At 28.3% G+C, this 15,178-nt stretch overlaps 3 protein-coding genes across 5 annotated transcripts in view; 1 reads left to right on the forward strand and 2 right to left on the reverse strand.

Annotated features, from left to right (window-relative positions):
- Window positions 1-7: 7 nt before the first annotated feature.
- Window positions 8-1,942, reverse strand: LOC100745719 (divergent protein kinase domain 2A). The gene is made up of 4 exons (XM_012394082.3): window positions 1,247-1,942; window positions 725-1,025; window positions 483-613; window positions 8-322 (listed from the first exon to the last, which is right to left on the reverse strand). The coding sequence occupies exons 1-4, from the start codon at window positions 1,850-1,852 to the stop codon at window positions 122-124; spliced, it is 1,239 nt and encodes a 412-aa protein (XP_012249505.1). The 5' UTR covers window positions 1,853-1,942; the 3' UTR covers window positions 8-121.
- A 106-nt stretch (window positions 1,943-2,048) lies between these two features.
- Window positions 2,049-7,482, forward strand: LOC100740886 (transport and Golgi organization protein 6 homolog). Of its 2 annotated transcripts, XM_033324805.1 has the most exons (9): window positions 2,049-2,290; window positions 2,375-2,504; window positions 2,855-3,086; window positions 3,155-3,688; window positions 3,780-4,979; window positions 5,055-5,259; window positions 5,325-5,476; window positions 6,019-6,301; window positions 6,550-7,482. In XM_033324805.1, coding segments are annotated over exons 1-9 (2,793 nt in total). In that variant the 5' UTR covers window positions 2,049-2,235; the 3' UTR covers window positions 6,552-7,482. The 2 variants fall into 2 exon arrangements, with proteins under 2 accessions (XP_033180696.1, XP_003485647.1); XM_003485599.4 differs by lacking the exon at window positions 6,550-7,482 and having other exon boundaries at window positions 6,019-6,428.
- A 523-nt stretch (window positions 7,483-8,005) lies between these two features.
- Window positions 8,006-15,178, reverse strand: part of LOC100740764 (rab3 GTPase-activating protein catalytic subunit) — a 33,070-nt gene continuing 25,897 nt past the window's right edge. Inside the window, exons 7-14 of one of the 2 annotated variants that reach the window (XM_003485598.4) lie at window positions 14,041-14,098; window positions 13,777-13,864; window positions 13,117-13,261; window positions 11,965-12,145; window positions 11,083-11,182; window positions 10,665-10,984; window positions 9,887-10,090; window positions 8,006-8,417 (exon numbers count right to left, since the gene is read on the reverse strand). In XM_003485598.4, coding sequence (XP_003485646.1) covers window positions 8,193-8,417; window positions 9,887-10,090; window positions 10,665-10,984; window positions 11,083-11,182; window positions 11,965-12,145; window positions 13,117-13,261; window positions 13,777-13,864; window positions 14,041-14,098 — 1,321 coding nt within the window. In that variant the 3' untranslated portion in view covers window positions 8,006-8,192. The remainder of the gene's footprint in view (window positions 8,418-9,886; window positions 10,091-10,664; window positions 10,985-11,082; window positions 11,183-11,964; window positions 12,146-13,116; window positions 13,262-13,776; window positions 13,865-14,040; window positions 14,099-15,178) is intronic. The other variant, XM_012394069.3, reaches the window with a different exon arrangement.

The raw sequence follows: 15,178 nt of genomic DNA on the forward strand, positions 1-15,178 counted from the left end.
AAAATCGATAGGATGACACTGATTTATCTCAGTTAATTGTGATATTAATTGCTACATAAAAATTTATTTTAACAATTGATTTCAATTAATTGCATAATTTTATTTAATTCTTATTTAATTCTTATATTTGGTTTTGTATTATAAAATCTAACAGTTTTTTAAGTTGCATTCCAGCATCTATTCTACTGAGTAGTGTTTGGGGATATACACATTGTTGTATTAAATGTTGTACATCTGGATAATTTTTTAATATATCTGCCGGTATATCGTGTAGTAAACCACCAGGTAGTATACTGTTATTAATATTTATTGCTAATAATATCTATAAATGTAAAATATTTTATATAAATAATCTTTCTATCGAAAATGATGTTGACTTAAATTTAAATGAATTTGCTTAGTTCATTTTCATTTTGTCATAATATATTTATATAAATAATAAGTTAGTATACATATTATGTTCACAAATAATAAGAACCAACCTTGCATATTGCATAGTAATTGTGATCACTAACTTTATGACTACATATATCAATACCAGAAAATGCCAGACATTCTGAGCAGCTAAAATTCTCAGTATTTACTTGTAATTGACTCCATGTAGTTGATCTCTCTAAGAAGTATATAAAATTCTTAAATAATTAACTGGGATATGAGTGTTCCTCTGCGCTTTATTCTTTTTCTAATAAATTTCAATTATTTTTTTCAATTATTTTTAGATTACCTGTAGCAGCAATGTTTCTGTCAACAATAATGACATTTTCTAGATCTACAAATTTTACATTATCAATTGAATCAACTGCTATATTATCAGCAGATATATCAGTTAAATAGAAGCCAAAATTATCATCTTTGTAAGTAAATTTATAAGCAGCATCTAGAAGACTCGAAGCTAATTTAGCCCTACGTAACCATGGTTCATTATAATAAGCAGTTAACGGCATCCCAACATATTCCTCGATTAAAATGCGACCACAGGTACCAAAATATCTTGGTACTGGCCAATCCTTATTTGTAGATAATATCTATAAACAAAGATATTTCAGTCCATTTTATCAAAGCATTTTATAACTATATAAAGCTGTATGTTTCAATTGTCTTTGCTGATAAAAGCTTATGTAGAAATCCCTATATATGAAAAATAATATAATATACAAATAATACATTTTTTGATTAGTTTAGTTAATGTAAGTAAATTTTGTGAATTTATATTTAAATAATTTGACATAAACAAGTATATATGTACCTGAAGAAGGAGAGGCTCAGGATTAAGAACTGTTAATACCCAAATATTAATATGAAGTATTTTTCTATCGATATTTTTCTCATTACGATATACATTACTTAAGAGATCATTTAAATGTTGAACAGTAGGACAAAGTTTTAAATGATTGAAGTTATCTGTCGTAGAATTCACATGAACTTCTTTTTTGATAAGTTCATGGAAATTGACTTCAACTTTATGATCTATTTCTTTTGCATTTTTTATACAAATGTGAGAAATTCTTTTGTTTTCGCAAAGCATTCGATCAAATTCATCTAATTCCGAATTTTGTGCTAACTTCTTCAGAACAACTCTGCTATTATTAAAGGATCCAAAAAATACATTTTTTACTCCAAAAAAATATGCAAACACGGAATAAAAATCATGAAATGCGATATCTATTTCATGAATATAATTGCATGCAGAAATACCAAAACATGCTGGACATTTATGTAATTCTGTTAAACGATGTATGTCCGGTCGAAATGTAATAATTGTGGACCACTTTAATGCTATTAAAATTGTTAGAAGAGATAACAGCTCCCACTTTTTAAATTTTAATATATTATATATATATGATAAAATCATGTTACGCTGTCATCAGAACTTGTTTTTAGTATGATTGTGTGAAGTTGGCTTCAATTATTATATTCAAAAACCAGAGAGGCTGTAGGAATATATTCCTACGTTCAAGATAGCAAAATCCTTTTCCTTGTAAGATAGATAAAGATGAATAGAACGTCTCTATCTCTGTCTGAGACATTGTCACGTATGCGCAGAACGAAAACCTTGTTGTCTTCCATGTTGATTTTTCGCAATTCAATTTTCGAACGGTTTCTTCTACACTTTCGGTATATTTGTGTCGAGACCAGTTCATCTGATCGTGATCGCAATTCTTACTCTTTGATATGTACCTATTATATTTATATTTTGAGGTAATAGTTTAGTTTTTTGATTAAATAAACAAAAACATGGATTATCATGAAATACTGCATCATTTAATAACATTTAATAAAAGTGAAAGTGGTATGATGATATTTTTTATATATTAAAATGAGTAAATTTTATAATCATTAAAAATTGTTAATGGGAGTTTTATAATTTTTTAAGTTGTCGGAAAGGCTGAATTTGATGAAAAGTTGCAGAAGGTTTTGCAAAAAATACAAGTAGTTTTAGTGAAAAATGATGTAAACCTTGTAATTAACAGTATTGAAGATGAAAATGAACCTGATGATATTAGGTAATATCAGCATTTTTTATAACTCTTAAATTTAGTATGTTGGCAGCTATATCTGAATTTCAATTTTTTCGATTGCACATGCCATGATATAAATTGACAGTATAAAAAGCAATTTTGTTATTCTTTTTTCAATCAAATAAAAAAAAAAAACAATGCTCAAAATCATTTTATATTAATGATAAACAAGTATCTCTGGCATCTCAAGCATTTAAAAATATATTAATAAAGTGCAATGCATTATAAAATGGCATGTGACATGTGATGGCTAACACATTAAAATTATATAAAGTTATATAAAATTATTTAAAATTAAATGCAAAGATGTCTCAAAATTTCTAATGTGTTTTTAGGTATCGGTACATATATATCATCATATATGTTTTACAAAATATAAAGAAGAATAATTCCACAAACGATAGATCTTTACTTAGTGTTAAGCAATTTCGTACTTTAAAAATTTGTATAGAAGTGATAACTGCCATAGGAATTATATCTTGTCTTTTACCTGGTGTCGGAGTTGACATGGCTAAATTATGTCCCAGAGCTATAGTGGTCTGGAAGGAAGATATATCAGATTTCCAAGTATGAATTATAGTTATTGCATTAAAAAACATTAATTGGGAAAATTAAAAATATTTCCTTTATTTCAGAAATATAAGAGATTAAAATTTGCAGTTAATTCTATGATGGAATTATACGATGATATTATGTTTCGTCCTCCAATACTTGCTCAAATAGGATCCTTAATCGCTGCACTTTTACAATTATCCTATGCCCCATTGATAAAACCACTTGAAAACACTATATCGACTCAAGAAGAAAATGAAAGCAAGGTTAAATTTATAATGACTAAAGATATATATGATAAATTAAAAAGAGATCAAGAACACTTTATATCTTTGTTTCATAAGTTATTAAATAACTGTCCCTCATCTATATGCATGAGAGAAATGATGGTAATTCTTGGCATTAAAGGAGTACCAAGATGGCTCCAACGTGAAACCCGCAAATATTTAGTACAACAACTAATGCAACCTAATGGAATTATTTCAATCTTAACTATTGTTTGTGAAAACCCATTGGATTATGGACAACATTGGAATAAATTGGATACTATTTCCCGATTAATAGCTACATCACATGGAATTAATCCTAATGAATATTATAAATCCATATGCTCACAAGTACATTTTACAAATTATTTTTGCATTAACGATTCATATTTATTTCCTTTTGAATACTTGATAATTTTAGGATAAACTATATTTTTTTCAGTTACTGGATCTTTTAAGTTCAACCCAGATTATGCATTCGGCAACAATAGCAAGCTACTGCATTACTATATTTCACCACTACAATCCGATTGTTTGCTATGAAAATATTGTAAAAGTAATATGCGATCCATTACTAGTAAATTCAGAAAATGAAGAGAAGGTGAAAAGCGAGGAAGAAGTGGAAAAATGTATTGAAAATTTAACAAGATGCTTTGTCACCATGGAAAGTAAATTTAAACAATTGCCTTCTGAACTTTTAATGAATGTAGCTGTTCCTTTATTTTCATTATATAACACTGTTAGACAAAGTGCTTATGTACTAAAAGCTAAACTCAAACAACTTGTACTACTGCTTTTATATGAACAACCATTAAGAACTGAACTTTTTGCCACATTTCTTGGACACAATGTAACTAATAAATTTGGAAATTATTTGAAATCAAAGTTTGGACCAGCAGGTGGAATTGAAATTCTTGGATTAGATAGGACTTGCAAATATGAAGAATTTGCAGACACTTTATTTGACTTGACGTTTACTACAAGAAATCTATCAACTAAACTGTTTTCCTATTTATTACAATTTCTATCAAATTCCATAAAAGTAGATCAAACGGGAGCTCAAAATATGTTAGAAGCTGTGGAAGATACAATGGAAAAGATGGAAGAAAAATTAGCAGCTGTGAAACTTCTATCAAGTTTAGCTAATGTATCTGTTGTGCAAGAATCACAAGTTGAAGATCCAAAATTAATGTTCTATTTTATAAAATTATTATTTAATCAGCATATAAAAAAAACACAGGATTTGACAGCAGATGAAGACTGTGAAATCTTATATGTAGGCTTAATGTTAGTGAAGATGATTGTAAACGAAAAGAAGAAATCTTTAAATTGGACAGTATTCAATGATTTTCTAAGATTCTTGAAAGAATGTTGTGCTTTTTCAAATATTCCATCTCAATTGTTAATGTTAATGCAAGAATTGATAGAACTAGTCGAAACTAAAGGTAAACCAGAAAAAAAACATTATCAGGACGTGTCAGCCGGTTGTGAAGTATCAAACAGATTCGAAAGCGTAATTCAAGATCTTGCGGATCCGTTACTACCTGTACGTGCTCATGCACTTGTAGTTCTTACTAAACTAATTGAAAATATGGATCCGTGTACTATTTCTAGAAAATCAATTCTTCTACAATTATTTATGGTTGGTAGAAAGAATCTTTTTCTGATTTCACTCTCTTCTAATGTATTTTGTGTATTGTATATCTTTTTTTTATAGGAAAATGTAAAGCATGAAGATTCGTTTATATATTTGGCAGCAATTAATGGATTATGTGCTTTAGCCACTTCATATCCAGAAGTGGTCGTTAGAACATTAGTACAGGAATATATTGATATACCACAGCGTATTTCTGGTGGAGACATAAATGTAGAAACTAGAGTTAAGTTAGGAGAAATACTTGTAAAAATGACCAGAAATTTAGGTATGTCTTGTACAGATTCCTTTCCCCTTGTATATAAAATTTTTCAAAATTGTATATTTTTATAGGTGAAATGGTATCGCCTTATAAGAATATTTTAATAAACGGATTCTTATGTGCTATACGAGATGCAGATTCTTTAATGCGAGCATCTAGTCTTTCTTGCTTAGCTGAACTCTGTAAAGTACTAGGTTTTCGTTTGGGGGATGACGTTATTGAGGTATGTTCAATTAATTTACATAAATATGAATATTATATAAAGCCATAAAACGTAGTTCTAGCAAGCGGAGAACGATTTTTTATGAAATTGACAATTATGTATTTATTTATATAAGATTCCGTTTTTTTCGTTTTAAAAACTTACTGTACATATACTCTTGACTTGTAGATATTGACTTCATGGAACTTGGTATATTTTTGTCTTTCTGTCATATTTGCTATTTTATTAATGTAGTTCAAAAAGAGTAGTCAAAATGTTGACTTTCTAAAACAACTTTTATCTTATAAATTACTCGAAATATTTTCTTTAAACGAAAATTTTATTAAAAGATTTTTAGTTTTTATTTCAGATTTATTCTTTCACAAAAAATTACCGTTTGATATTATTATATTTTATATCATATTTATATTTTATATCATAATGAATTCTTACTAAAAGTATATACAATTATATACAATTGAATTTAATATATATTTAAGCACGTTATGCTTTGAATGCATATGTAAACTCGATTATAAATGAGTTTTAATATAAATCTTTAGGTGATCTATTGCCTTACCAGTATTGTAAAAACAGACAAAGTCCCTGAATGTCGACGAGCTGCAGTTATGGTTAGCACTTTATTATTCCGTGGTCTTGGAAAGAATACATTAACAAGCCTGGGTAAAGATTTGGTTGACTTATATCGTGGCCTTAAACACTTACGAGACAACGATGAGGATCTAATACTACGTTTACATGCTCAACTAGCATTGGAAGAATTAGATTTAATTGTGCAAGACTTCATCCTTGCTTCTCCAAAACTTGAAAAAAAAATTATTCTTTCCTAAAATATAGTTTAAGAATATTTACTATTTGGTTCCTACAAAGAATATTTATATTCATTATTCCTTTTTTAATGTATAAGTTTGAGTTATTTGTTATAGTTCTAAATAAAAGCAAATATAATTGATTTCGTTTACCATAAGTCTCTGACCAAAGTATTCAAATTTTACATATTTTTATACACGTCTGGAAAGTTTGTCAACGTTATTAATTTATTCATTGATCATTGTCTCCTTTTTTTTCTCTACAGAAACAAGCATGTTTAAGGCTGTTGCTTTGAACACAACATTCAGTTCTCTTCGCATTAATACATTTTGTCAATACCTAATGTAATGATAACAAATATTATTATTAATATGATTATATATATATATATATATAATATTATTAATACAATACCATTACTACATCAACAACATATCTCGGTACATATATTATGTAAAAAGGAGTATATTAGGAATTAGTATTGAAAAAATAGTTTTGTGAAAAAATGAGTTTATAAAGACTTCACTTAATGAGCATAAGAGTAATAGAAGAAGGAGAAATTAGATATATGAATGAACAATTACGGAATATAATATAAGAAAGAATATAAGAAAAAGTACGAGTGAATTTCACTTATATAGATAATTATTTTAAGGTGGCTAAACATGAGTGAAAACAGTACAATTTGTTACCAATGAGTATTTTGTACGAACAATAAACAATAGATCTAATTACCACTTGATATAACTAGACTGCGAATGTTTATGGAAATTCATATTTCTGTAAATATAATTAAAGAAATAGAACCTAAACAGAAATTTATTTCATCTACTAAATGTCGTGATAAGTACTATATACTCTTAGTATATTTTTGTATATTATATGTATTTTGTACATTTTTGAAGTTTTAAATTCCGCATAAATGTTCAAACATCCACAGTCTAGATATGACAAAATATTCGTGTTAAGAATCTCACGGTTGTCAAGGTGATATGAAGAAATGTTGATGATGTGTTGTTATATATGTATATGTCTGAGTCTGATAGAAATATGCTTCATTGGAAAATAAGGGTATATGGAAATACATACTTTTTGTAACCATTATATATATATAAAGTGAATACATTGATGCTGGTTTGATGCTGTTGCACATGTACTACACCATTAAGAGAATACACCACCCTATACTTATAAAATATATACTTTTATCTCCCTTAAAAGTTTTAGGTGAATAGAACGTTGTATCAAAGGAATTTATCAAAATTCAAATTTCTGATAAAATTAGGGATGTGAAGGAATATTTTGCATAATTGATTTATTTTACAATGTAATATTTTTATGATACTTCAATTACTGACTTTTTAAATGTTTACAGTTGATTTTTTTGGTAAAAGGTTTCTTTTTCTTCAAACTACTGCCATTTCTACGAGCACTGCAACTTTCAAAAAATCCTCTGCCACATTTCAGATAATAGATTCTAGTTTATAAATAGGAAAGAATTTTTTATCTTAAATGTTTCAGTACTCTGCAGAAATGGCTGCCAGTTATCTATGTTTTAGCAGAAAAGGTTTCGAATGTAGTGAATAATTTTGCCATTTTGTAATATTTTTTCCTTTAAAAAAAATTGTGAAGTAAAGTTAAAGTCACATTAATATCATTTGAAAAAGATCTAAATTTTTTATCTTGTAATAACTTATCAAAAACATTCTCCAATTCTTCTTTATGGCAGTTTTTATATACAAATTTGTCGATAGAGAAATCGGAATAATAGTGAACTAATGCATAGAAAATTTATTTTAACAAGTTATTTCACACAATTGGAAAAGATGGAAAGACAGAAACGACTGAATTTCTAAAGTATTCATTAATCAATACATTCTTAATTAGACAAGTCTTAGAATGTGGACTATAAAAATATCGTATCTTTCGAGAAGAATCCAGCTAATCGAATATCATCTCGTTTAAGACATACATACAGCCTTTGTGGTTGTGGAGTCGAGGTTGGCGAGGGCCTTGGTGTTACAATTCGTAAAATAAACTCTTTACAGCAAGGTTCTGGGAATGTTTTAAACTTATCTCCAGCAACATCTACGTCTGGATTACTATTGAGGGAGGTCATTATAAGAGCAGCCTAGAACATACAAAGTTATTAATAGCATATTACTTTTGTTAAATAAATATTTGTATTAAAGAGTATTACAATCTAGATGATTATTCAAAAATTCGGCTGTTGGATATTTGCATTCCCTTTGTACTTAGCTTTTGTCATGCAAAAATGTATTCTTAAATTATTAATACGAAATTCGTAAAATTGTAGGATCACGTTATAATTAAAAGAAGAAATCCAAACGCCTTATATCCAGAATGAAATTTTCCAAATTGATGAAAGTTTTCTTGAAAATGATCGAATAGATTGATTTGCATTTTTGATTATATATAAAATAGTCGTTTGGCTAGCGAGTGAATTAGAAGTTGATATTTGCAATATGTTTTTAACAGCTTGAGGGATTTAAAAATGAATTTATACACTTTTAAATATCGCCACTTTAATATTTATATCAGCTGTAATTTACTATTTATTATCTATACCAGAATTAGGTAATATATTCTGTGATCAGAAGGCAATAAGACTTTTGACATAAGCATAAATTAGTATGAAAAGAATGCATTAGGATTTGTCATACTTTCATTTTCCTTTGTATCTTAAATAATATTGCAGAGAATACTTTCGTTTATATAATGAAACTTTTATTCTCGCCGACTAATGGCTACTGATGATTTATTTAGCATGAACAGGCTACTTTGGAGCTCAGTCTACATATATATAGATGCTTAGTCAAAGATTTGAAAATCTAATGAAACTAACGTTAAGTAATTATCTACACATTGTATTTTGTTTGTCTTAAATTTCTTAATATCTCACAATTAGTTATTTTTATTGGTACAAAGTTGATTGGTTTAGTCAGAATAATGTACATTGAGATTTATGATTTTTCTCCTTTAAGATCAATTTTTTTGAAAAAATCGAAGTTTTCTACATTATTGACATTTTCTATAAGAGAAAGTATTGAGATAATTGTTTCTGAAAGATAACCAAAATTTAGCTTTAATTTTGTAAAACTTATTTTATGGAATATACGGGAAACATAAACACAAGAACACTATTTTGTATCTTTCTTTGTTTACATATGATAAGTGTTAAAATTAAAGTTACCATATCTCTCAAACCAAAATAGTAATAGAAGTGTCTCAGTATTTTTTATAGAGAATAACAAGAACATCGATTGGAGAAAATATAGTACCATTTAAAACAATATCTTTTTTTCGAGAACTCTGAGATCTTAAGGGTAAACATCATGAATCAGAATGTTGTTCATTTTGAATAAATGAACTTCATCTTGACATAATTTTTTGTATCAGTAAAAGCAACTAAAGTATTAAGAAATTCAATGTAAACAAAACATCTTGTATAGTTAAAATGTGAAAAATAAAAATTAAGTTCTTTATTTATTTAGTAATATCTTCACATGTTAGAAGGTGTTGATTCAAAAAGTGTTGTCTAGATTAGAATACCCTCTGAAATCAAGTATTAATTAGTACTTTTTGAGCATCTCTAAACATTGTTGTTATTCGAGAACCGATATTTCCATTGGATCCACCTGGCACATCCACTTCCTTTCCTCGCATTAACTGGATGAGAAACGAAGTAAATTCTTTAGAATCATTGTTTCCACCCAGTTTATGTTGTAAAGAATTTACTTGTGCAACAAGAGCTTCCACACCTTCTACGTCCCGAATAATTTCCTGAAATGAATTTACTTAATTCCTGATTTTCCTTTGTTCATTTATGCAGAGTAAGATACCTGATATTATCTTGAAACACCTTAATATAATTACGTTCAGTAAAATATATTGCCAATGAACATTAAATGATTTCAAAGGGTCACATTTTAGTATTATTAATTTTTTAAATAGAATTATATATTTTTTACTATTATTTATATATTCTATATTATTATTTATATATAATACAATAACATTACGTAATATTATAATATTATTCAATTTAATCTGTCATTCTTTACTATAAAATCATATATTATATGAAAAAATGTGTTGCTTTTATACGAAAAAATTATTAATTTGGGAGATATTTTAATTTCAATATTATATGTTAATCATATGTGCGAACGGTGTAACTTTCAAAAGTTTTGTCGAGCGTCTCAGCTCATGACGATAAAAAAAGCTAACACCATAATGTCTCCTTTGAAACCATTGAACTTTGTTCTACAACATTTTTCATCGAAGATGATAATATAAGATGTATCATACTGCATAATGTAAAATGTAAATTGCTAACTATATAGGTTAAAGATACCTCATATACATGTAATTTTTGATGAATAGGTTTCGTAGCATATTGTAACTTATTAAGTATACTGATTGTAACATCAGGTAGATTTGGTAAAGCATCTTGCTTTTGTTCGCTCAAAGTGTAAAGCGCTGCATGAGTTAATGCGGGTAAGAGAAGTTGAGCAATTTGGCCTATGCGCTTTGTACTTAGGAAATGCAGAGCTTTTTCAGCTTCCCTTGTGTCATCGAATAGACGTTTTTGTCGATGTGCAGGTACAGGCAGGGCTGAACTCCAAGTTGTAGACCATGGATTATTGGGAATCAACATTCTTGCCGATAAGTGACCTATATTAGATAATAGATTATATAATTATAGGTTTCTCTTTAAAGTTTCTTCATTTTATAATTTTAATTTAAAGAGTATAAGGAAATTCATAACAAACCTTTAGGTTGACCCCATTCGTCCGTTACATCCTCCTCAATCCAATCTCTTGGGGAATACCAACGAATGAAGTCTTCCAAAACTGCTCCAGGATTCGCTGCCTATGTTTAATAAGTTCTTCGATTAATATTTTATATAAGAAACTTTTTCCAAAAAAAAAAAATATTACCAACTTCACTAAACGTCACTAAAACGTATGAAATAATTTCAATTTTATTTTCACTTTATTTACACATGTACATATGCAACAACAGATAAAATTACTCATTTACTCGTTAAACAGCATATTAAATATTGTAATCTTTTTGAAGACAGGTAGTGTGTCACATACGATATCGCAATGAAAGTAGACTCATGTCCGAAGACGAAACCGCAGAACAACGTTTCCTGTGATTAAAATACGAGTTGCAGCTTTTATTGAGAAATGTAACTGTCGGACAATTTGTTCATGCGGAACAAATTATCGAAGCAGCGCTCGCTCAGGCTGTTGCTTCGAATGCAGTACACGTAGAAGGAATTAACAGTGAATGTTTAAAAGACTCAGTCATGATTATATGAAGAGGTGTTGCCGTTCATCAAATATTCGGGAAAACTTTGCATTCCGTTTTCTCATTGCCCATTGAGAAAAGCACTGCTATAATGTATCAGCGAATGACAGGACAAAGACTCGAACAAGAGAGCCGAAAGTGGTGTCATGGTCGATCATTGATGAAATATCAATGATCTTTTACGATAATACGCTATTTATATAAATCTTCGAAGTAAATAAAAAGTACCTATATATATATGATCTTCTTTCATTCCTAGGATGAGTAAAATATGGTGTCAAAGTTTGATCATCTATTTGTGAAATACCCTACATAATTTATTTTTGTATTTTCACCTTGAAAGACTCCATATCGGACAATAACGAGGCACTCATTAATCTGGCCCGCATTTCCGAAGCATGTTTGCTAGTTCCAAGCTGCATCATCACTTGGGCATCTTCCTCAAGTTGATCTTCTGTTTTTGGTACAGGATCCTGTGTTATCGGCAGATAAAGAGGATCTCCAGTTTGGATTAATCTGAATAAAATGATCGTTTGATTAAGTATTTTTATTTCTCAGCCTCATATCGTTTGTGACTATAGCAATTAAAAATGAAATGATTTAGTTTTGAAATTTTTAATTTCATTAAATTTTACTGTTAATTCGTATCACGAAGAATGTAAAACAGAAAATAAAAGTAATTATTCTAAAGTGTGGTCTAACATAAGTTACTACAGTAAACTATAACGATACTATTCGAGAGTTGATTTACTATATTTATTATTTCAAATAATGGTATATCTATACCTAAGAAAGCCACGTTCCACGAAACATAACACGTGCACATAACACATAAATGAATTCGTTTGTTTAACGCGTAAATTACGAAAATTATTCCACGGAAATTTATTATTACCGAGGCATTTCATCATAAGAAATGTTTTCATTATAGACGATTTTTCAACGATGTCTGCCATATCGACTATATATTAATTGAAATAGATTGTTTGATATATTAATCGACTTGAATCATTATTATCCAGGAACACGTCATTACATAGGAAAGGAAAATAGGGTGGTGTAAGTAAGTTAGCAAACCTGCGTCGGCACAAAATAACTTTGAATGAATCGATCTTTTCTAGAATACTTCAATACTTCAAACAAGTGAAAATAAATTATTAACACTGTATCTTCCCTGACGATTATATGCCAATTTTCTGAAAATGAATCGTTATTCGTAATTAAATACAAATATAATAAGAAAATTATGCGAGTAAATAAATGGAATAAAAAGTTATAAACGTGAAATTAAATTTAATTTCTTTTCATTGTCTATGTTAAAATGAAGATAGGTATTTAATCTTTTTCACGCTCTAAGCGTGAAAATTAATCGGTCGACGTATGTACAATAGGTAATATCTCACAAAACGTGGCTTTGCTAGAAATTTGTTTAAATTGAAAAGCTGTTAAATGTATAAAAATAAAAAAGCAACAACTAAGTTTTATACTTGAGCGAAGGATGTTTGGCTAATCGTCCTGCTGGTTTGTTCCACAGCAGATGTGTCGCTTTCTGCTGTGCTCTTGATGACGAATCGTCCTCGTTCGCTGGTTCCTCAGAGGTGCATTCGAAAAATTCCTCTTCTTCTGATTCTGCTACAATCGGAAGGAAAACATTGTTTAAATTATACGATCTTATTGTAAAATAGATTTAAGAAAGAAATTAAATACATAATATTTCTTTTTCGTTTCGTTTAAAAAGTAAATAATTAATTTAATTGTTTAAATTTGTATTTCTCTTATTGTATCGTTTTTCCCTTTATTATCTAATTTATTATTTTAATAATATTATTCTGATAATTTACGTCCAAAATGCGGAATATCTTTCAATAGATAAGTTTATAATCGTATTATATTACAAATGTTCACAGCTTGAAAATGTATCTGATCTATGTATACGTTGCTGCAAAATTCATTATACATGTATAGATAAAAATAAAAAAGAAACTTTAATATAGTACAATTTTATGTAGATACTAAACATAAATTCTACAAATTTGTGCGTACAATTCGATTTCACTGCAAAGATAAAAATTAACAAATTTTCCATCTCACTTTAAAATTTATAGCATATACATATGTACGTATAAAGCAGATCTTTGAAGAATTACCTGTTTCAAACTCGTCGGTATCTGCACTTTGAGATTTATGCGCCATCTCTTCCCTTGCTTTCTTTTTTTCGATACAACAATTCATCATCTAAAGGAATAATGTTTATTGGTAATTTGAATACTTTACTGACTAAATTTAAATAGGAAATCCTTTCGTTACATATTTTTCTCAAATTAATATTATAACAAAATAAATAATAAATTAGTTTTAAACTATCAAGTTCGAGAAAAAAGAATTAACGAAGAACAATGAAAGGATATTACCTGAAGTTTTTGATGCAATATACATGTTCTTACGGAATCCGGGAATCCTGGGCTCACTCTGAAATAAAACAGGTTTATCTATGCAGTTTTTATCATAATTTGGAGAATAATAGCGATGCACGTTTTGATACAAGATATCAACACTTTGTAATTACATTGTGATTACATTGTTTGCGAAGAACTTTTTGCTTCGTACTAACTGCAAATCATTTTTATTATATAATTATTATGTTCGGTTGCTTTAATATACAATAATAACTCCATTTCGAGAATATTACCTTTCTACTTTTATATCAAAAGTCCAAGTTCATATCATGTATTTATTTTTTAATACAATCTGAATTTTGTTTATTTCTACATCAAGTTATTGGAAAACTTTACGATTATGGAACGAATAATAATTGAAAAAATACTATTTATTTTTAAATAACTATTATCTTTAAATTAATCTTAGATATTTTTATTTGCGAATATTATTTCGTAAATATACAAAAACGTAACGAAAATAACGATGAAAATCGTTTTCACAATTTTCAGTAATATCGTTATGATAACGAAATAAGAAATCGTGATAATAAGAATAAATTTGTATGATTAAAACGCATCAAGGAATGATTATATATTTGTTTACCGATACCTCAGTTGCCCTTTCGGACCTCGAGGGGCTTCTTCATATAAATCAATGGTTTCATATCAAATCGTAGACAGATCGCCTATGAAAGTGTTTGATGCGAATCAGAAATTTTACAAAATGTTCATATTTTGTTTCTGCAAAATGGCAAATCGTGGTGGCAAATAAAGTTCGTTCGAAAGATGTCATCGTCTTCCATATACAGGTAAATCTTCATATTATAGCACTCTTACGAGACGATTGACACGGTTATATTGGTCAAATTTGAAATCAATCTGGATATGTATATAGAGGCTACAAAATATTTACTAGAAGCATAAAAAGTTTAATAAAAAAAAACTTAGCATAGAGCATAAACAACCATCTTAAGCATGTAATGAAACGAGTATCGAAGCTTATTAATACAACGAATAATTGACTATTCAAATACTTTTATGATCTCTGTGAAATACATAGATATCGTACTTCTACCGAATATCTTGCAATTTCTATATATAATTTCGGATT

This window comes from Bombus impatiens, unplaced genomic scaffold, assembly GCF_000188095.3.
Source record: "Bombus impatiens unplaced genomic scaffold, BIMP_2.2 scf_0064, whole genome shotgun sequence".
NCBI lineage: Eukaryota > Metazoa > Arthropoda > Insecta > Hymenoptera > Apidae > Bombus > Bombus impatiens.